This window comes from Palaemon carinicauda, chromosome 2, assembly GCF_036898095.1.
Source record: "Palaemon carinicauda isolate YSFRI2023 chromosome 2, ASM3689809v2, whole genome shotgun sequence".
NCBI classification, from domain to species: Eukaryota; Metazoa; Arthropoda; class Malacostraca; order Decapoda; family Palaemonidae; genus Palaemon; species Palaemon carinicauda.
The window spans coordinates 42,638,455-42,659,714 of NC_090726.1; the positions used below are offsets into that span (position 1 = coordinate 42,638,455).

Genomic DNA, 21,260 nt, shown 5'->3' on the forward strand with positions numbered 1-21,260 from the left:
TTTCTCCTTTGCCCTAAAACAACACTGAAAAATAATTAGCGTACTTACATTATTAGAAGCCAATGAAGTCGTAGCGTTTTGGCGCCAAAAGTACAGTTTCTTGTGCAAAAACAATTGGTTCTGGGAAAAGTTACATAAGAGGAAATCTTTAGCATATATAAAGTTGCGTCAATAAAAATAAATCAAAAGATTTATTTATGAATAGAACACAGATATACATACAGTATACTATATATATAGACAGATGTTGGCTGGTTTAAAGCGAAATTAATTTGCTTAATCATCATTTATATTTTACACTTTCAGCACTTGATATACTTTCTGGTATGCCAACAGCCAAAACAGACTGTACTTGGTGGTGAGGTACTCACTGGTAAACCTCTTCATTGTGAATAGTAAGATTTTGAACCTTCCAAGGTTAAGTTTCTCATGAACCTGTAAGTGGGTCTGGTTGTGTAAAAGTTTTTTTTAGATATTTGCTAACAATATTTTGACATTTGATTCTTGCTTTCACGTCCTTACATCCTACTGTATCCTACAATACAGTAGATCCAATGGGTCACTTATAAGTGTGGTGAAAAGCCAAATCCAGTGAAAAATATAGCCTAGGATCTCGCCTTTTCCTAACCATAACTAATCCAACATAACTTATCGTGGAGTGCCTCTTCATACCTGGCGAAATTGATTTTGACCCCAATCCACATAGAACCTCCCCACACATCAACTTAACCTGGCTTAGGGTTTTGTAAATTGATCTGTAAGATGCAGAGTTGCATTCAATCTTAACCTAAGCCAGAATTCCTGTCTTACTAAATTGGGAGTGCTCTCTCTCTCTCTCTCTCTCTCTCTCTCTCTCTCTCTCTCTCTCTCTCTCTCTCTCTCTCTCTCTCTCTCTCTCTCATATTTTAGTCTAAAAAGGTTCTACTTCAGAAATTTTATTGAATAGGCTGTTTCATTTTGAGTAGCTAAAGGTTAGCTCTATATTTTGACAATTTCAACTTTCATATATTTGTTTTCTGGTCAATTTAATGTTTTCATTGACCGAGTATATCTTCAATACATTATGAATGTATTAGAATTATCTCTTTACTGTTTAGCTTATCGATGGCAGTTTTATTTGAAAGTTTCCAGAAATTAAACACTTAATTCAAAATTGGATTGTAGATTTAAAAGATGTCAGGTGAGACATCCACTGCTCCTCTCGAAGAGATCCAAATAGATGACGAAGTGGAAGAAATCGAAGATGACGAGGAAGAAGAAGAAGTAGAGGAAGAGGAAGACGATGTGGAAGAGGAGGAGGAGGAAGAAGAGATAGAAGCTGTAACGCACGGCAGAAGCACTGGGCGAGGCCTAACGTTAAAAACCCTGTTAAAAGAAGGGGTGCTCCAACCAGGAGAGGGTACGATGACCATCAACTATCTGGTAAGACTGCTTCGTTTCAGGATCGCTGGCTGATTGTGAATGGTTGCCCCCTTTTGTGTCACCACAATATTCTGCCGATGCACAGCACGTTAGGCCTCTGAGTAGCAGCGGGCACGGCATGTCCCCCCTCTCTCTTAGCATGCTATACTGTACTCGTAATTGTTTTTCGTAGAAGGGAGAATCCGTTTCACAGAGTTTTATCGTTACAGGGAGCACCTCAATTTATGAAATGCAGCTACTCAAAGTGAAACCTATTACACATTTATTTTTTCAGGGTTATATGCATGTTTTATTGCACAGAGGTAGCACACTGTTAAGTCTTATCTGTTGTTTTTGTTTTGTTTCAGAATTGGAATGAATGTCAGAGAATGCGTAGATGAGTTAAGTATGTAGGTATGTTGTAGATGTTGAAATTATTTATTGTAGTTTTTGAAGTACTGTAGTTGCATATTATAGGAACGTGTTTCTCATTTTTCAGTTGTGTTTGCATTATGTTTTGATATTACATGGTATTTATAGATATGCTGGGTGTCCGTAAATTTGTGTCTTGGTTTTAGTGTGTTTTTATATTAATGTAACACATTATTCATATACATTAAGTTTACTATTGTTTTCTAAAAACTTATAAGATTTTTTAGGATTTTTAATGAAGGTAAATCAAAATGGCTACTTGCTTAAGTTTGTTGCACTGATTAATTACAATATATCCATCGCACTGATGGCGGCACAGCTGTCATTTAAAGGGACTGACTGAAGACGAGTTTTCTCCGATTCCCGCAAAAAAAAACCCCAAACTAAACAAATTGCATACGAGGCAAAACTAGTGAGTTTTCTAAATAATTCAGAGCAATTATTTTCACTGAACAGTCATTAATAATTTTGTAATAGGACATTAAAACCAAGACTCGAATATACGGACACAAGGTATGTAGTTGTGTATTAGATTATCAGGCAATGTTATTTATGTGTTTATTTTGACTTGAATATATTACAACATTTCAGTATTTTCTTATTCAAATTACAAGGTGAGTTGTAAGAATAGCCTGTGTTCTATTTGCATATACACGTAACTTTAAGTAGATAATGAATTTTATGTATTAGCTGATTTGTTTGAACAGAATGTGAAATACAAGATAGATAGGCTTTAGCTGAATGAGCATCGTAAGCAACTTGTATTCAATATGCTGAGCTGTTATTTTATTTAAATTGCAATGCCTGACTAAGCATGTTCTAGCTTTGAGTTGAGTCATTCCTTTGATAAAATAGACTTTCCGGGTTATTTTCTTGTGTGAATTTCCTGCCAGTGGAATGATCTATTTATACTTTATCGCCAAATATTTTATTCCTCTGTATAATGTTAACCCTTTTACCCCCAAAGGACGTACTGGTACGTTTCACAAAACCCATCCCTTTAGCCCCATGAACGTACCGGTAGGTCCTTGCAAAAAAATGCTATAAACACTTTTTTTTTTATATTTTTGATAATTTTTTGAAAAAAATCAGGCATTTTCCAAGAGAATGAGATCAACCTGACCTCTCTATGACAAAAATTAAGGCTGTTAGAGCAATTAAAAAAAAAATATACTGCAAAATGTGCTGGGGAAAAAAATAACCCCTTGGGGGTTAAGGGTTGGAAATTTCCAAAGAGCCTGGGGGTAAAAGGGTTAATTCTCACTGCAAGGTTCATTCAAAACAAGCAAAAGGGGAGATTGAAAAAAATCAAAGATGCTGTACTACCTACCATACAGTACATTACTGTACTCTGTACTCTAGCTCTTTTTATGTAAGATATAATGTAGGTAACATATCTGCACTGTATTAGTAATGCTATTTGGTCTTGCAGGTTTTAGTGATACTGCACATTTATTTTAATGCTTGTGTACATTACCCTGAATTATCCTTTTATCAGGCTTAATTTTTAGGTATATACTGATAATACAATATAAAGTAGTTCAACTAGACTACAAAGTCATATTTTTAGACTTTGGCAGTGCCTGACCCAGTTTAGTTATTGGCTGGCTCCTATCTTTGTCTCGTCAATACAGTAGATAAATTGTTTTGCTTGCTGTAGAGATCAGCATCCTTAGTGAGTTGTCTATTTATGTAAATTGCTTCATTATGGAGTGTGTTATGATTTGTGTGAAGACCCTGTGAGTAGATTGGATATTCTGCAGTCTTAAGAGCGACTAGACACAGAGACCGGCATGAAATAGGAAAATAAAATGGAGGGAGTCATCAAACCCAGTAGTAGCAAGGTCAACAAAGACCAACTTTGAAAGGACAGATGAATAAACATCTTGACACAATGATTACCAGGCCAGGTTTTGAGATGGGTGCTGTGTGTCAGTCTAAACACGGACAAACATGCAACATGAGAACTCTAGAGAATGCTGCAAATATGATGGGATGAATATGACAAGTTGCAGTCTAGAAGGCTATGGTGGCTAGATTTGTTATAAAATGCCATACAAATCTCATGGAGACTATTGTATCTCAGAATTCCGAACTATTAGGAACGTGGTTATTGGTGACAACTTAATAACAAGACTTTTCCATTCCTAAGTGTCACAAGAAAACAGGTTCGTGGTGGTTTACAGGTCTTGGTTTGATTCAGCTTGCTACATTCCTAAAAGAGGTTATGAATACACGAACTCTAGAAGTTGGTTATAATTACAAGGAAAGTACTGTAGGTAGTTACCTGTCATACTCATGCAGGAAAGATCAAAGAAGGTGCAGTCATGTTCTAATAAAAACTTTCTTAACCCTTTTACCCCCAAAGGACGTACTGGTACGTTTCACAAAAGCCATCCCTTTACCCCCATGGACGTACCGGTACGTCCTTGCAAAAAAATGCTATAAAAATTTTTTTTTTCATATTTTTGATCATTTTTTCTTTTTTTTTTTTTTTAGAAAATTCAGGCATTTTCCAAGAGAATGAGACCAACCTGACCTCTCTATGAGAAAAATTAAGACTGTTAGAGCAATTTAAAAAAAATATACTGCAAAATGTGCTGGGAAAAAAATAACCCCTTGGGGGTTAAGGGTTGGAAATTTCCAAATAGCCTGGGGGTAAAAGGGTTAATAAGGAAATAATTTTCTTGAAGAGAACTCCTCACCAATTGAAGGGAATCTAAGATTGATACATTTGTGCCAAACTGTCCAGCAGTAACATGTACGTAACTGCAAGCCTAGATATGCAGTTTGAAGAGCTTTGGTCCAGCAATACCCAAGATGTAATTTTAGGACATAAGAGAGAGCCATGATTTCGCTCCTTTTTTATCCTGAGAAGAGATGGCCAAAATAAGTTTACAAGCAAGGTTGCGTGAATAACATATACCATTTATTATTATTATTATTATTATTATTATTATTATTATTATTATTATTATTACAAGCTAAGCTATAACCCTAGTTGGAAGAGTAAGGTGTCATAAGCCCAAGGGCTCCAACAGGGAAAAATAGCCCAATGAGGAAAGGAAATAAGGAAATAAATAAACTACAAGTGCAGTAATGAACTATTAAAATAAAATTTTTTAAGAACAGTAACAACATTAAAATAGGTCTTTCATATATAAACTATAAAAAATTAAGAATAAAAACACGAGTAAGAGAAAAAAGATAGAATAATGTGCCTGGTTGTACCCTCAAGCAAGAGAACTCTAATCCAAGACAGTGGAAGACCATGGTACAGAGGCTATGGCACTACCCAAGACTTGAGAAGAATGGTTTTATTTTGAAGTGTCCCTCACCAAGAAGAGCTGCTTACTATAGCTAAAGAGTCTCTTCTACCCTTACCAAGAGGAAAGCAGCCATTGTATCATCATCATCATCATCTCCTACGCATATTGACGCTAATAGGAATTAGTAATTTTTGGTATATCAATTCTATTAATTTTGATTGAGAGTTTTGCCTCCGAAATCTTTTAAATTTTTGTCATCATCATCATCAGCTACATCGTGATGGAGTGAAATAGGAAGCTTCTGTAGTGGTTTGATATTTACATGAAAACAAAATTGTTCCGTAACCGAAATACAAACCACGCTATTTACAAAGGGTTATTACTTTTAGCGTAGCTGAAATGGCGAGCCATTAGAATTTAACGAGGGTGTATTACCCCCGCGCTAGTTAGCGGGGGGGTAGGGGAGTGGTAGCTAGCTACCCCTCCTCCCCCTCACACACAGGTGAATACTCACTTTCACTTTTGGCTCGGACTGTGACAGACGTCTCTGTCTTGGTCCTCGCTTGGCAGCCATTGTCTGTTTTGTCTTTACTTAATCGCTTACTTTTCTTTTACTCAATATATATGTAAACATGTTTTCATGTTTGTATATATATTTGAGTATAGAAATAAGTAAGTTTCCTTTTCAGATGTGTGTGTGTAGTGTACGATATCTACGTGGAGGCCTCGGCAGTTAGGCCACCACGGCCTAATTTTATGGGTTGCGATCGAGTTTGACTTCGGTCTTTCTCTCTCTCTCTCTCTTGAGGTCGTTCACCCTTTTACTATGTTTTACTACGACCTTGTAGCTTCCTTCCCGTGTGGGTGGGGTTGCTACGCCGTACATTTTGTCTCAATTAGTTTATGAATCTAATTGTAGTTGTTAATTTTTCAGCTTGTAGAACGATTCCTTTCGGGGTTTTCGTTTTTTTCTTTAGTGTTCATTTTTTTTTTTTTAAATTACATAATTACATAGTTACATAATTATAATTGTTATAATTCTGTTTTGGTTACAGCTCTCCTTCCGCGAGTGTAAGTGGTTGTGAGGGCACGTGCCTGTTGTGTAATTCTTGTTCCTTTTCCTCGGGATTCCTCTTCGGAGCCTTCCCGGGGGAATGAATGTGTACTAATATTATTTGTTTTATTTTTTTACAGTTACCGATCTAGTTCGTTTCTGTAATATAGCAACGGTGTGAGCTGTCTGGTTGAGTCCTGGGGATTCGGCTGTTGCTGCCTCCCCCCTTGTATTGTCGTCAGGGGCGTGTCTCCTTCTACTGGTAGTACTCCCGTGTCGACGGACAGCTCTCCAGTTCATTTTAGAACAGTCAGGAGGCTTGCCTCCTTGGGCGGATATCTTTCCTTCCGAGGGAAGTTTTTTCCTGTCCAGGCTTGAGCTTTTCCTCTTTTGGGGGGTTCTTCTCTTGCCTCTTTTTCGTGCGTCTATGCTCTTGGTGCTGAGCGGTCGCACCTGCAGTTTCGCTCAAGGGGCTGGGCAACTGCAGGGGCTCCTCTTCGGAGGATTGCCCCTTTTAGGTCACTGGCTGACCAGTCTCTTCCACGAAGTGTTTCTCTGTCGTTCGCGAGAGAGTACACTCATAGAGACTCCTCTTCGGAGGTTTCTTCTGTTGCTGTTGCTGTTGGCCTCCCTCGCCGTAAGGCCCTCCGTCCGCCTCGTCGTAAGGGCCTCTCATCTCCCTATAAGGGTGCTTGAGGCGCCTTTTTGAATCTCCGTTTGCAGCCTACAACTTCTTTTTCTCGATCTTCCGTCTTGGTGCAGATGGACAGCAGTCTAATCTCGTCTCCCGACGGGCAACGGTCTTCCCGACGGACAACGGTCTTCCCGACGGACAGCGGTCTTCCGACGGACATCAGTCTCCCGGCGGACAACGATCCCTTCGGGGCAAAGGGTTGCCCCCACGGGGGTTCTTCCCTTGCGTGTCAGGGTTTCCCTGTGCGCCCTTCTGTTCGTCAGCGCTCTCCTGTTCGTCAGCGCTTTCAAGATGATCTTCCCTGCGGTTCCTGTTACGTGCCCTGTGCGCCCACGTTCGCCCTCGCGATCTAGAACTTCGGTTCAGGTCGGGGTCAAGGACTCTTCTTTGCGCAGGCTTCCACGCATAGCCTTCTGCTCGTCAGCGATCATCAGCTCGTCAGCGATCATCAGCTCGTCAGCGATCATCAGCTCGCCAGCGATCGTCAGCTCGTCAGCGATCATCAGCTCGCCAGCGATCTCCGGATCGCCCACGTGTGTTACAGCTGGCACGCCAACGTTCTCCAACACTTCTGAAGGAACATGGTTCGCCAGCTACTAGCTCAACTGCGGATGCTGATCGCCATCGCGCGACCCTCAACTGCAGATGCTGATCGCCATCGCGCGACCCTCAACTGCAGATGCTGATCGCCATCGCGCGACCCTCAACTGCGGATGCTGATCGCCATCGCGCGACCCTCAACTGCAGATGCTGATCGCCATCGCGCGACCCTCAACTGCGGATGCTGATCGCCATCGCGCGACCCTCAACTGCGGATGCTGATCGCCATCGCGCGACCCTCAACTGCGGATGCTGATCGCCATCGCGCGACCCTCAACTGCGGATGCTGATCGCCATCGCACAACCCTGAACGATTGCCCGCTTACGCATGCTGCTCCTCATCGCACAACCCTGAACGATCGCCCTCTTGCGGATGCTGATCACCATCGCACCCTTTCACGCGATCATTCACCTGCGCATGCTGCTCGCCATCGCACAACCCTGAACGATTGCCCGCTTACGCATGCTGCTCCTCATCGCACAACCCTGAACGATCGCCCTCCTGCAGATGCTGATCACCATCGCACCCTTTCACGCGATCATTCACCTGCGCATGCTGCTCGCCATCGCACAACCCTGAACGATTGCCCGCTTACGCATGCTGCTCCTCATCGCACAACCCTGAACGATCGCCCTCCTGCAGATGCTGGTCACCATCGCACCCTTTCACGCGATCATTCACCTGCGCATGCTGCTCGCCATCGCACAACCCTGCACGATTGCCCGCTTACGCATGCTGCTCCTCATCGCACAACCCTGAACGCTCGCCCTCTTGCGGATGCTGATCACCATCGCACCATATCACGCGATCATTCACCTACACATGCTGCTCGCCATCGCTTACCGCCAGCGATCTTCTTCACCTACGCGGCAGCACGATCCCTCGCCGTCACGCCCATTCGCCTGCGCGCCCGCGCGATCGCTCGCCTGCGCGCCCGCGCGATCGCTCGCCTGCGCGCCCGCGCGATCGCTCGCCTGCGCGCCCGCGCGATCGCTCGCCTGCGCGCCCGCGCGATCGCTCGCCTGCGCGCCCGCGCGATCGCTCGCCTGCGCGCCCTCGCGACCGCTCGCCTGCGCGCCCGCGCGACCGCTCGCCTGTGCGCCCGCGCGACCATTCGCCTTTGCGCGACCGTTCGCCCTCGCGCGACCATAGTTCGCGGCGAATTCCACAGCCGGTGGTAGCAGCAGGGACGCGTGCTCCTAGGCGGCACTCGGGATCACCTCCATCCAAGCACAGGTTGGTAGTGCAGGACGAAGACAGGTCAGTACAGCATTCTTCCCACCTTCTTTTCAGGCAGGAACCGTCGTGTCCTCTCCAAAGGATCGCCCGATCCCTTTCACCTTAGCGAGGATTTCGGACTCTGTGTCCTTGGAGCAGCAGACATGGTTTGATCCGCTGGCACGGGCGTTAATGAGGGTTATGAAACCAGCACTCACCGGCCAGGGTAACAAACCAGCGGCTGTCTCTCCTACGCTGAAGAGAAAGAGAGGAGTGGACTTCGTGGTGACTTCCCCCAGGGCGAAGTTGGTTCCCAAGAGGTCGGTCTCGAGGGTCCCCTCTCCTGCACGAGTACTCTCTCCTTCTCCCGCCCTGGAAGGATTTTTGGCGGGGGGGCTTTCCGTTGAAGATTTCTCCATCGGACAAGGGGTGACTGCTTACCTCTTCCTCTGGGAGCTTACCAGGTTCTTTCCCTCCTCGGTTACGGCCCGAGGTTTGGTTCAAGGAAGCTACAGGAAGATCAAGGGTACTTTCCTCCTCTCGAGCTCAGGCACCTTGGCCTTTCGTCGTTAAGTATCTAACTTGCGGACAAGCTCGATGTTGTACCATCTGGACGCACTGACTGAAGGCTTCCTTCGGGTGTCTCATCTGTGGAGGTCAACGACCTCAGACACCCTTCCATCCTTGAGAAGAGTTTTGTCTTTGCCCAAGGACAGAGACTTAAACATCTGCTGTGCGGAGTAAATCGACTTCCGGTTTCACTCCTCCAAGGCGCTTTCTTCCAGACTCTGCAGGGCTCCAGCTCCCTTTTCTTTCAACCACGTCGGCCTAAGTTATCGGCTACGACAACTGGGACAAGGTGTCCAATTGCAGTTTCCTCCTGTCAGGAACAGATGGCACGGGAGACTCCCCCGGGGGGGCATAGTCCTAAAAGGAGTTCACGAACTCTAGGATTGCAGGTTTTTTCGCTGGGAGGATGCTTAAGGTTACTCATCCGAATGACAGCTTCCCGATGCCCATTCCCGCACAATCTCTGTGAGTAGCCAAGGATATCGCGCCTGCCGTCTCTGTCAGCGAATTCAGTGTCTCTGAACCTCTATGCCATAGCATCAGCAGAGTTGCCCGGTTGGGCAGAATGATCCATACCTTAGGCGAAGGTCTTCCTTAGGATCATCGACGGCTTCACCCCCGGCCCCCTCAGTCGATCCTTTCTTGTAAGGAAGGATCTGAGAGGGGATGTCCATAGTCGACCTCTCAGCCCTGATCAAGTTTGTCGAACAAACTTTGGCCAGCGTAGACCAGCAGAATCGATCAGACTGGTAACGAGGCGACAGGACTCCTTTAACCCTGGATCGGAAGGACGGGTACTTTCAGTTTCCATTCCATCCATCTTCCAGGGTGCTCGTCGAATTCAGCCTAAACTGCAAGTATTCCTGCTTATGATGCAGTGTGGCTATCCCGCCGTGGCATAGCAGGTTTGTTTCCCCAGAGAACTCTCCCTGCCTTCCTCTTGGCCGCTCAGGTGCAGACTTCCGCCTCCTCTGCTGTTTGGAGGGCTGGTCAACTCCGGTAGGCTCGGGTTTCGACCTTCTTCAGCGCCGGGAAAAGCTTCCGAATGCTGACCATGAGTGTGGGCTCATGGTATTTTGCTTGGAGCCTTCTCTTCCCCTGCCTCAACATCTGGAGTATCTGGCCATGATATTGAGTCAACCGCCTTACCACGTTGGAAACCCCGCTTCTCGTCCGTCCAGCGAGGTTAAGCAACGTCGGTACTTGGATGGGTGACCACCTGGGGACGCCAGATTCTGTTACCACATCCTCCGAGCCTTCCTTTCGGTTGACTGTGGCAAGACTGAGGAGAGTCGCAGTACCTGTTCTCAGTCAAGCAGAATTTTCAGCCCTACCTTGGAACGTTTCCTAGTTCTTCTTTCCTCATTGACCCGTTTATAGTCCGAACGGTCGCCTCAGGATAAGTTCCATGTGGGGCGATCCAAGTTCCGGTGGCTTCAGGCAATGTTTAACCGGACTCCCTGGCCCTATGGGACCAGCGGAACTATTAAACCTGCAATGGGTGTTGACCTATGGAGCCTCTTGATGGTAGTGGATATTCTCGTCCTTTCCCCACATTCTTGATGCGGTTCTCGGACTCGTCAAAGGAAAGGGGGGGGGGCATGTTCCGGTCCAGGCCTATGGTCAAGACCTGAAGGATACCTCTCCATCATTCAGGCAGGCTTAAGGGCCTTAGTCTGGCCCCTCTTCAGATCCTACCGCTCCTGCCAAGTCGCCCCGTTGCGTGTCGACTTCATGCTAACCAGCAGGGGACGCATTTTCACACCTTCACATCTTGCAGTAGAGATACCGGGATGATTGAGATTCTCTCAATTCCACCATCGGCTCTCTCATTCCAGGCAGGGGAATGTTTCTCTCAGACTATCCGAGCAGAGCCTCATAGAGAGAGTGTACCTAAGGGTCTTTGACCTTGGGTAACCAGCAAGTGCTGGTCTGGGGGACCTGATCGCGACAGCTTGGAACCTCAAGCTTCCGCTAGTTTTCCCCCCAGTCTCAGACCCCGAGACTCTGGCAAGATGCATTCCGGTGATGGTGGGACAACTTCGACGCCTGCGTCTTCCCTCCTTTTTGTCTGCGGACAATGGGTCTCAACAAAACCAGGTTGTCTGTCAACCTTTCAATGGGAGAGCTCCACTGGGACTATGCGCAGAACGGTTTCTGGACCCTCTGCTTCCCCTGACGGAACTCCCGGGAGAGCTTCTCCCACGGCGCAGACTACTCAAGCAACCACACTGCGACATCTCTCCCGAACCGGGACGTCGCTTCGGCTTCATGCCTGGAGACACTACGCTTCCTCCTCTAGAAGAGACAACCCGCTACAGTCGCGGTACGGAGGTCGCGTCATCTGCGATAGTCATCCACAGGGGTCTCCCAGGCAAAGTGAAGAGTCTAAGGTGGTTGGTGCCGTGGGAGATATACCTCTTCCCGTGAGGCCTCTTCTCCAGCAATAACGGTCTTATTGCCTTTCGGCGGGAGGAAACTCCTTTCCGCTCTTGGCAATGAAGCCTGTCGCTCAGCCTTTCCCTGACCTTCAGGCTTAAAGGAATAACTTTTTCCTGCCCGCTGGATCTATCCTCGCTCATGCGAAGCTACGATCGTCCCTGCCCTAGTCGGAGGAAGACCTCCAACTTGGAGCATGGCTCGGACTTTTAGTCCTTTAAGAGATCTTCTCAAGACCCTTTTATGACAGGCCTCGGATTGTATTCCGCCTTGGGTCTTCTGCTCACTCTGGCCACGGCCAGTGTGTAAGCAATCTTCTTGGTCTCTTACTACTCCCCCCCCTTTCTAAGGAAGAGGGGAAGGCAACATTCAGGCTCGCTCCTGAGTTGTTGGCTAGACTCAGAATCTGAGGGTCCCGACCCTTCGGTCCGATTCATTCAAGATTTTGAGTCTCCATTCTGTGTCTGATGTCCCAAGACCTTCTCTTTCTTGCCAGTACAGGAATCGAGAGGTTAGCGCTGGGAACAGCTGCAGTTTGGCCTCAGTTGCAGCCGATTTGGGAACACAAGGAGGACATGGGGGGAGAGTCACCAGTATACCTCTTCAGCCCGGACTCAAGGACATTCATCTCGACCTGTCTTCAGACCCTCCCCCGTCACGTCGCCCTACAGCACGATGTTGGATACATCGCAACGTCCCTCGCCTTCGAGTAATACTACTCTGTGACGCAGGTGCTACAAGCTGGAGTCTGGAAGCGTCTGATGACCTTCGCAGCCCGCTTCCTGCAGGGCGTGACCCACAGGAGTCTCGATACGTTTTCTATCGCTCTGTGGTGGCTACACAACAGCTGGTCTAACCTCAGGCTCCTTTTTGGACAGGTAGCAGAAGGTTGAGGGCATTGTTATCAGGTTTTAGTCTGCATGAACGAAAGAAGTATGTCTGGCCCTTACTTCTTTCTTCATCATCCCCTCTACGGGGAAGCAGCATCCTGGTCTCTGCATAGCTGACCTCGAACCTCTGCAGGTAAACCATGCTTCCTTGTGTTCCGAGTATTGAGTCAATACTGTCGCGTCCCCCATACCCTGACGAGGTGGTATTGGGAACGTCCTAACCCAGAGTTCCTTCTGGAACTCCAGGTCAACTGCCTAGGACGGGTCACACTTCTTCCTTCACACACAAGCTTACGTAGGCCACATGGTTCCTTGCGGTGCAAGGAACTTGTGAGGTGCAGGGACTCCTTTTCTCGAGTGCGACTCACTCGGATTCTGAGTCCCCGGGTAAAGCCAAAGCCAGTATGGCTGGGGACTTTCCACCCTTCCTAAGGGATAAGTCACCCTTTGTAAATAGCGTGGTTTGTATTTCGGTTACGGAACAAATGACAAATTCGAAGATAATTTGTATTTTTCCTAACCATACAAACCTTAGCTATTTACACATATTTGCCCGCCAGCCCTGTCCCCCAAGACAAGTCCTACCTCTAAGTGAAAGTGAGTATTCACCTGTGTGTGAGGGGGAGGAGGGGTAGCTAGCTACCACTCCCCTACCCCCCCGCTAACTAGCGCGGGGGTAATACACCCTCGTTAAATTCTAATGGCTCGCCATTTCAGCTACGCTAAAAGTAATAACCCTTTGTAAATAGCTAAGGTTTGTATGGTTAGGAAAAATACAAATTATCTTCGAATTTGTCATCTTGCTCTTTTCATTTTATCAAGCAAATGTCTTGGCTCTTGGCAAACACAACTTTCTGAAGGTCTTGGTACAAGTGAATTCAGTGATGTATTTAAGTTATTGAAAAACCTTACAAGTTTTGTAACTTTATTAACTCATTATTTTAGTTAAGGGATTATAAAAAGAGTTTGGGGATAAATAGCAAGTAAATCCAATTGTTTGTCAGTTAACCCTTTTACCCCCAAAGGACGTACTGGTACGTTTCACAAAACTCATCCCTTTACCCCCATGGACGTACCGGTACGTCCTTGCAAAAAAATGCTATAAAATTTTTTTTTTTCATATTTTTGATAATTTTTTGAAAAAATTCAGGCATTTTCCAAGAGAATGAGACCAACCTGACCTCTCTATGACAAAAATTAAGGCTGTTAGAGCAATTTAAAAAAAATATACTGCAATATGTGCTGGGAAAAAAATAACCCCCTGGGGGTTAAGGGTTGGAAATTTCCAAATAGCCTGGGGGTAAAAGGGTTAAAACATACAGTACGGAAGGTCCTCAACATGCAAACATAATAGGTTCCAAGAAGCTGTCTGTAAGTCGAATTGTTTGAAAGTTGGATTTTTTCAAATTTTGGCGTAGGTTAGGCCTAACCTGACTCCCATCTGTAAGATTTCCAGCTCCAAAATTCAACAGATAGTCGTTTAATCCTTTTACCCCCAGGCTATTTGGAACTTTCCAACCGTTAACCCCCAGGGGTTATTTTTTTTCAAGCACATTTTGCAGTATATTGTTTTTAAATTGCTCTAACAGCCTTAATTTTCGTCATAGAAAGGTCACGTTGGTCTCATTCTTTTGGAAAATGCCTGAAGTTTCTCAAAATATTATCAAAAATATGAAAAAAAAATGTAAATAGCAGTTTTTTGCAAGGACGTACCGGTACGTCCAAGGGGGTAAAGGAATGAGTTTTGTGAAATGTACCAGTACGTCCTTTGGGGGTAAAAGGGTTAAAGGTTCAAAGGCAGCTCATGAATGGCAGAGGAAAGGGACAGCGACATTCCCTTATATAGCAGGACAATGCCCTAGAGACTGACCATATATACATATGATTAGCACCCAAGCCCCCTCTCCATTCAAGCTAGGACCAAGGAGGGCCAGGCAATGGGTGCTTATAACTCAGCAGATAGATCTATAGGCTCTCCCAAACCCCCCATCCTTACCTCACAAGGATGGTGAGGTTGGAGCGACCAGAGAAACTAATGTGTTTGAGCGGGACAAGTTTGTAAGTAGGGGACTTTCTTATGTATTATAAAAATTTTTGGGTGATAAAGAGAAAGAAAATACAATTGTTTGTGCAAATAACCAAAATATTGTCATTGTAGTAAGAAAAGAGCTTCATGAAATTCAATGTGATAGTAATTATGTTGTACGATTGCTTACCACTGTGTGTAGGGGAATTAAAACAGATCTCTAGCTTCAGTTGTTTTCGTCTTTGTATAAGATTTGATGACGTTAGATGACTACAGTGTATATTTTGTTTGTATATCTTCAGTATATATTTTTTAATCTTGGAAGAAACAAATAGGAAATGCATGAATTTAAAACGTTCTTTGTATTTTTATTGTGTTATCAATCATTTTCTATGTTGAAAAATATATAGCAAAACAGTAAGATGTTCATTTAATAGCTCAAAATATTGCAGGCAGGATATCATTTTTAACAAGTCTAGCTCAGTTAGACCAAGGATTTGTCCTAGTTAGATACTCTCTTTTATTGGTACTGTAATTGTTCCACTGGCAGGTGAACCCTCTCCCTCTTGCTTTGCCCTATTTTTTACCTGGCTTTTATTTTAAGGATTTACCAAATAAATTATTTGTATTTTTTGTTTTAGAGTTTCTTTTTGTGTTGATTATATCCCTAGATTTTTATTAATTTCAAAATTTTGTCCTTAAGTATTTTGATTTTGTATTTTCATATTTCACCATAACTATTGAACTGCCATAGTACCTCTCAGAATTGAGCCCAATAGCTATTGCTTCAACCATTTTTAGTAACCTGTCAGAAATATTAATATTTCATCCATAAATCATTTAGGTTTTGTGGTGTATGGTCTATTTTTCAATATTAATCTTACCCGATGATCATGTAGCTGTCAACTCCGTTGCCCGACAGAAATTTACGGTCGGGATACGCCAGCGATCGCTATCCAGGTGGGGGTGTACACAACAGCGCCATCTGTGGTCAGGTACTCAAGTACTTCTTCTCAACAAGACCTCAATTTTTCCTCTGTCGTGCCGCCGGCAAGACCTACATGGATACGCTGTTGATTTTGGAGTCTTTTGTTCACGTTTTGGTGATGTATTTGCTCTGAAATTTAGCCTTCGCTGTTCAGGAAGCTTTATCCTTAGCTTAGCAAGCTTTTGGAATTAATTTGATTCATTGGTTAACGATCTTTGCTTTATTTTGGAATTCCCCCTTGACTACCTCTAAATTCAAGATGTCTGACCATTCCCAAGTTCCTAAATACAGGCAGTGTAGTGTTAGGACTTGTAATAGGCGTCTTCCGAAGGCCTCTATAGATCCTCACACCGTATGTTCCAATTGTAGGGGAAAATCCTGTCAATTGGAAGATCGATGTGGGGAATGTGCTGGGCTTTCGGAATTCGATTTTAATGAATTCCTCAGATATACACGTAGGTTAGAGAAGGAGAGAGATAGGAGGAGTTCTTCTCGCTCTGTGGATTTTTCCTCTCCCCATGCCCCTCAACCTTTTCCTTACCCTGTGGTGGTGACTCCCGAACCTGCTACGAGTGCTCAGCCTGCAATGGCTGATATGTTGCGTGCCATTCAGGCTCTCGGTGATAAGGTGGAGTCGTTGGTTAGTGACCGCAATCAGCTCTTGGCAGATGTCAGAGAGCTGAAAGCGAAGAGTGCAGTGGGAAGTGTTAGTGCTAGTGCTGTGCATAGTGTCAGTGTCAGTGTTGCGCATGAGGGTACATCTGTGCGTGCCAGTCGTCCTCCCAGTCCGGGACCTCTTGCAAGCTCCCAAGCCCAGGGGAGAAGCAATGTCGAAGGACCAAAGGGTTCGGCAGGCCTTGATCGGCGCACGGATGTATCCTCAGTGGTTGCGGACGCATCTGCTAAGGATCGTCCCTTCCACTCCCAGACGAATGAGCCCTTACATTCCTCGTCTGTGGAAGAGGTTTCCAGGAGGAAACGGTGGACCAAGGTCTCACGACCGCTCAAACGTAAGGTCCCTTCCGAGCTAGTCCAACGGCCCAGGTGTAGCCACTGGGTCAGTTCGGACTCGCCGCAGTCATCTGATGACTGCACACCTCCCAAGAGAGGTAGAGTGGTCCCTCAACAGGCCTCTGCTCCGTCTGTTGTTGCTCCAACCACAGTAGACCCTAAGTGGTCCATGCTGCAGACTATGCAGTCTCAGCTTGCGGCTTTTATGCAGGAGTATCATGCCGAGAAGGTTAACACCTCTCCTGTTAACCTACAACCCGCAGAGGTTGTGCGCTCAGCAGATACTGCGGCTGCCTGCTCCCACACCCCACCTGTGAGAGCTCCTCCACCGATGCGCAGTCCTCACTGCCAAACGCATGTTCTTGCTGCACCATCTGCTAACATGCGTGAGCTGCCGCATCAGGAGTTGCCGGGTTCCAGCACTATGCGGCATTCTCCTCAGCCCATGCAGCATGCTCTGCGGACCTTACAGCATGCTCCGCATACCATGCAGCATGAGCCGCATACCATGCAGCATGAGCCGCATACCATGCAGCATGAGCCGCATGCCTTACAACATGCTCTGCATACCATACCGCATGCTCCTCAGCCCACCGCAGACCCTCCCACACACCGGCCCTCTGCTTTTGTTGTTGCCAGCTCACAGTCTGTCCAGCAGAGGCATGATGATGGATCCGCAGGTACGCATGCACCCGTTCTGCAGGATTCAGCCGCTCAGCTTGCTGCTCTGCCTTTGCCACTCACAACTCAACTTTCGGATGAGGATGTATCGGAGGATGAAGCTGCTCATCTGGATGATCCTCACTCTGATGTTGAAGGACACAAGTCTTCGCCACCCTCCTTAGACTTTCGCAAAGTCCTTGCTTTGTTCAGAGAATTGTATCCTGAACACTTTGTGTCTGCAACCCCTCGTTCTCCTCCCTCCGAGTTTGCTCTGGGCATGCAGTCTGCTGCGCCTGCCTTCACCAAGCTTGTTCTCGCCAGATCATCAAGGAGAGCTTTGAGGGTTATGGGGGACTGGTTGCATTCCAAGAAGCAACTGGGAAGGACCTCTTTTGTGTTTCCTCCTCCCAAGCTGGCTTCTAAGTCGAGCGTCTGGTATGCCACGGGAGAGGAACCTGGCTTGGGGGTTCCTGCCTCTGCCCAGGCCGACTTCTCAAGTCTGGTTGACTCTCCCCGCAGGTTGGCTATGAGACGTTCGAAGATCTGCTGGTCCTTTTCCGATCTTGATCATATGTTGAAGGGAGTCTTTCGTGCCTTCGAGATATTCAACTTCCTCGATTGGTGTTTGGGAGCCTTAAGCAGGAAGACTTCCCCTTCTGACAAGGACTCGGCCATGCTGATCATGTCCAGCATGGACAAGGCAATACGGGATGGGTCTGGTGAACTTGCGGCTTCATATGTATCAGGGGTCCTCAAGAAGAGAGAACATCTGTGCTCCTTCTTATCTGCTGGTATCACTCCTTGCCAGAAGTCAGAGTTGCTGTTTGCTCCTCTCTCCAAGTGTCTGTTTCCGGAGGAGTTGATTAAGGGGATGGCTGCCTCTCTTATCCAGAAGGATACGCATGACCTCATGGCTTCTTCTGCACGTAAGGCTAAAACCTTACCTTCCGTGCCTAGACCCTTCCGCCCTTTAGCAGTTGATACACCTGCTTCTAGGTTCATCCCGCCCTTTCGTGGCAGAACCTCCAGCAGAGGAGGTACCCGTGCAGACAGTCACCGTGGCAAGTCCAAGAAGGGTTCCAAGTCCGCAAAAGGCAAGTTTTGACTGCCTTCCTCTCCAGACAGCAGTAGGAGCCAGACTCAAGACCTTCTGGCAAGCTTGGGAGAGCAGAGGTGCAGACGCTCAGTCTGTGAAGTGGCTAAGGGAGGGATACAGAATTCCGTTCTGCCTCAATCCCCCTCTATCTACATCTCCCATCAACCTCTCTCCCAACTACAAGGAGAAGGACAAGAGGCTAGCGTTGCAACAAGAGGTGTCGCTCTTGCTACAAAAGGAAGCAGTGGTCATAGTCCGGGATCATCAATCCCCGGGCTTTTACAACCGTCTCTTCCTGGTAGCCAAGAAGACAGGAGGTTGGAGACCGGTGCTGGACGTCAGTGCTCTCAATGCTTATGTCACCAAGCAGACGTTCACGATGGAGACGACGAAGTCGGTCCTAGCAGCGGTCAGGCAGGAGGACTGGATAGTCTCGTTAGACCTGAAAGACGCATACTTTCACGTCCCCATCCATCCAGACTCCCAACCTTTCCTAAGATTCGTCTTTGGAAAGGTTGTGTACTAGTTCCAAGCCCTGTGCTTTGGCCTAAGCACGGCACCTCTTGTGTTTACGAGACTGATGAGGAATATTGCGAAATTCCTTCACTTGGCAGACATCAGAGCCTCCCTCTATTTAGACGACTGGCTTTTAAGAGCTCCCACAAGTCGTCGCTGTCTGGAGAATCTCAGATGGACTATGGATCTGACCAAGGAGCTGGGCCTCCTGGTCAATTTAGAGAAGTCCCAGCTCGTCCCATCCCAGACCATTGTTTACCTGGGTATGGAGATTCAGAGTCGAGCTTTTCGGGCTTTTCCGTCGGCCCCAAGGATCAACCAAGCCCTAGAGTGCATCCTGAGCATGCTGAGAAGGAACCGATGCTCAGTCAGGCAGTGGATGAGTCTAACAGGGACACTTTCATCGCTGGCCCTGTTCATCGAGTTAGGGAGACTCCACCTCCGCCCCCTTCAGTATCATCTAGCTGCTCACTGGATAAAGGACATGACGCTAGAGACGGTCTCAGTTCCTGTTTCCGAAGAGATGAGGTCTACTCTAACGTGGTGGAAGAACAGCATTCTTCTCAAGGAAGGTCTTTCGTTAGCTGTTCAGACCCCCGACCACCGTCTCTTCTCGGACGCATCAGACTCGGGCTGGGGTGCGACATTGGACGGACAGGAATGCTCGGGAACATGGAATCAGGAGCAAAGGACACTTCACATCAATTGCAAGGAGTTGTTGGCGGTTCATCTGGCCTTAATAAACTTCAAGTCCCTCCAGCTAAACAAGGTGGTGGAGGTGAACTCCGACAACACCACAGCCTTGGCTTACATCTCCAAGCAGGGGGGGACTCATTCAAGGAAGTTGTTCGAGATCGCAAGGGACCTCCTCATTTGGTCAAAAGATCGAAGGCTCACGCTGGTAACGAGGTTCATTCAGGGCGATATGAATGTCATGGCAGATCGCCTCAGCCGGAAGGGTCAGGTCATCCCCACTGAGTGGACCCTTCACAAGAATGTTTGCAGCAGACTTTGGACCCTGTGGGGTCAGCCAACCATAGATCTGTTTGCTACCTCGATGACCAAGAGGCTCCCATTGTATTGTTCTCCGATTCCAGACCCAGCAGCAGTTCACGTGGATACCTTTCTGCTGGATTGGTCCCATCTCGACCTGTATGCATTCCCGCCGTTCAAGATTGTCAATAGGGTACTTCAGAAGTTCGCCTCTCACAAAGGGACACGGCTGACGTTGGTTGCTCCCCTCTGGCCCGCGAGAGAATGGTTCACAGAGGTACTGCAATGGCTGGTCGACGTTCCCAGGACTCTCCCTCTAAGAGTGGACCTTCTGCGTCAACCTCACGTAAAGAAGGTACACCCAAACCTCCACGCTCTTCGTCTGACTGCCTTCAGACTATCGAAAGACTCTCAAGAGCTAGAGGCTTTTCGAAGGAGGCAGCCAGAGCGATTGCCAGAGAAAGGAGGACATCCACTCTCAGAGTCTATCAATCTAAATGGGAAGTCTTCCGAAGCTGGTGCAAGGCCAATGCAGTTTCCTCAACCAGTACCACTGTAACCCAGATTGCTGACTTCCTATTACATCTAAGGAACATTAGATCCCTATCAGCTCCTACGATCAAGGGTTACAGAAGTATGTTTGCAGCGGTTTTCCGCCACAGAGGCTTGGATCTTTCCACCAACAAAGATCTACAGGACCTCCTTAGGTCTTTTGAGACCTCAAAGGAACGTCGGTTGTCCACTCCAGGCTGCTGGAATCTAGACGTGGTCCTAAGGTTCCTTATGTCATCTAGATTGGAACCGCTCCAATCAGCCTCTTTTAAGGACCTCACATTAAAAACTCTTTTCCTCGTATGCCTAGCAACAGCTAAAAGAGTAAGTGAGATCCACGCCTTCAGCAGGAACATAGGTTTCACATCGGAAACGGCTACATGTTCCTTGCAGCTCGGTTTTTTGGCTAAAAACGAGCTTCCTTCACGTCCTTGGCCTAAATCGTTCGAGATCCCTAGCCTGTCCAACTTGGTGGGTAACGAACTGGAGAGAGTACTTTGCCCAGTCAGAGCTCTTAGGTACTATCTAAAAAGGTCAAAACCCTTACGAGGACAATCAGAAGCCTTATGGTGTGCTGTTAAGAAGCCTTCGCTACCAATGTCTAAGAACGCAGTTTCTTACTACATCAGGCTTCTGATTAGAGAAGCTCATTCTCATATGAAGGAAGAAGACCTTGCTTTGCTGAAGGTAAGGACACATGAAGTGAGAGCTGTGGCTACTTCAGTGGCCTTCAAACAGAACCGTTCTCTGCAGAGTGTTATGGATGCAACCTATTGGAGAAGCAAGTCAGTGTTCGCATCATTCTATCTCAAAGATGTCCAGTCTCTTTACGAGAACTGCTACACCC

The 21,260-nt window shown here is 46.6% G+C and overlaps 1 protein-coding gene across 4 annotated transcripts in view; it reads left to right on the top strand.

Annotated features, from left to right (window-relative positions):
• LOC137624271 (MPN domain-containing protein CG4751-like) overlaps positions 1 to 21,260 on the top strand; it is a 47,837-nt gene that overhangs the window by 763 nt on the left and 25,814 nt on the right. For 2 of the 4 annotated variants that reach the window (XM_068354812.1, XM_068354830.1), the window contains exon 2: positions 1,165 to 1,422. In XM_068354812.1, coding sequence (XP_068210913.1) covers positions 1,174 to 1,422 — 249 coding nt within the window. In that variant the 5' untranslated portion in view covers positions 1,165 to 1,173. Of the gene's footprint in view, positions 1 to 372; positions 396 to 1,164; positions 1,423 to 1,769; positions 1,816 to 21,260 lie in introns of those variants that run through there. The other 2 variants (XM_068354821.1, XM_068354839.1) reach the window with 2 other exon arrangements.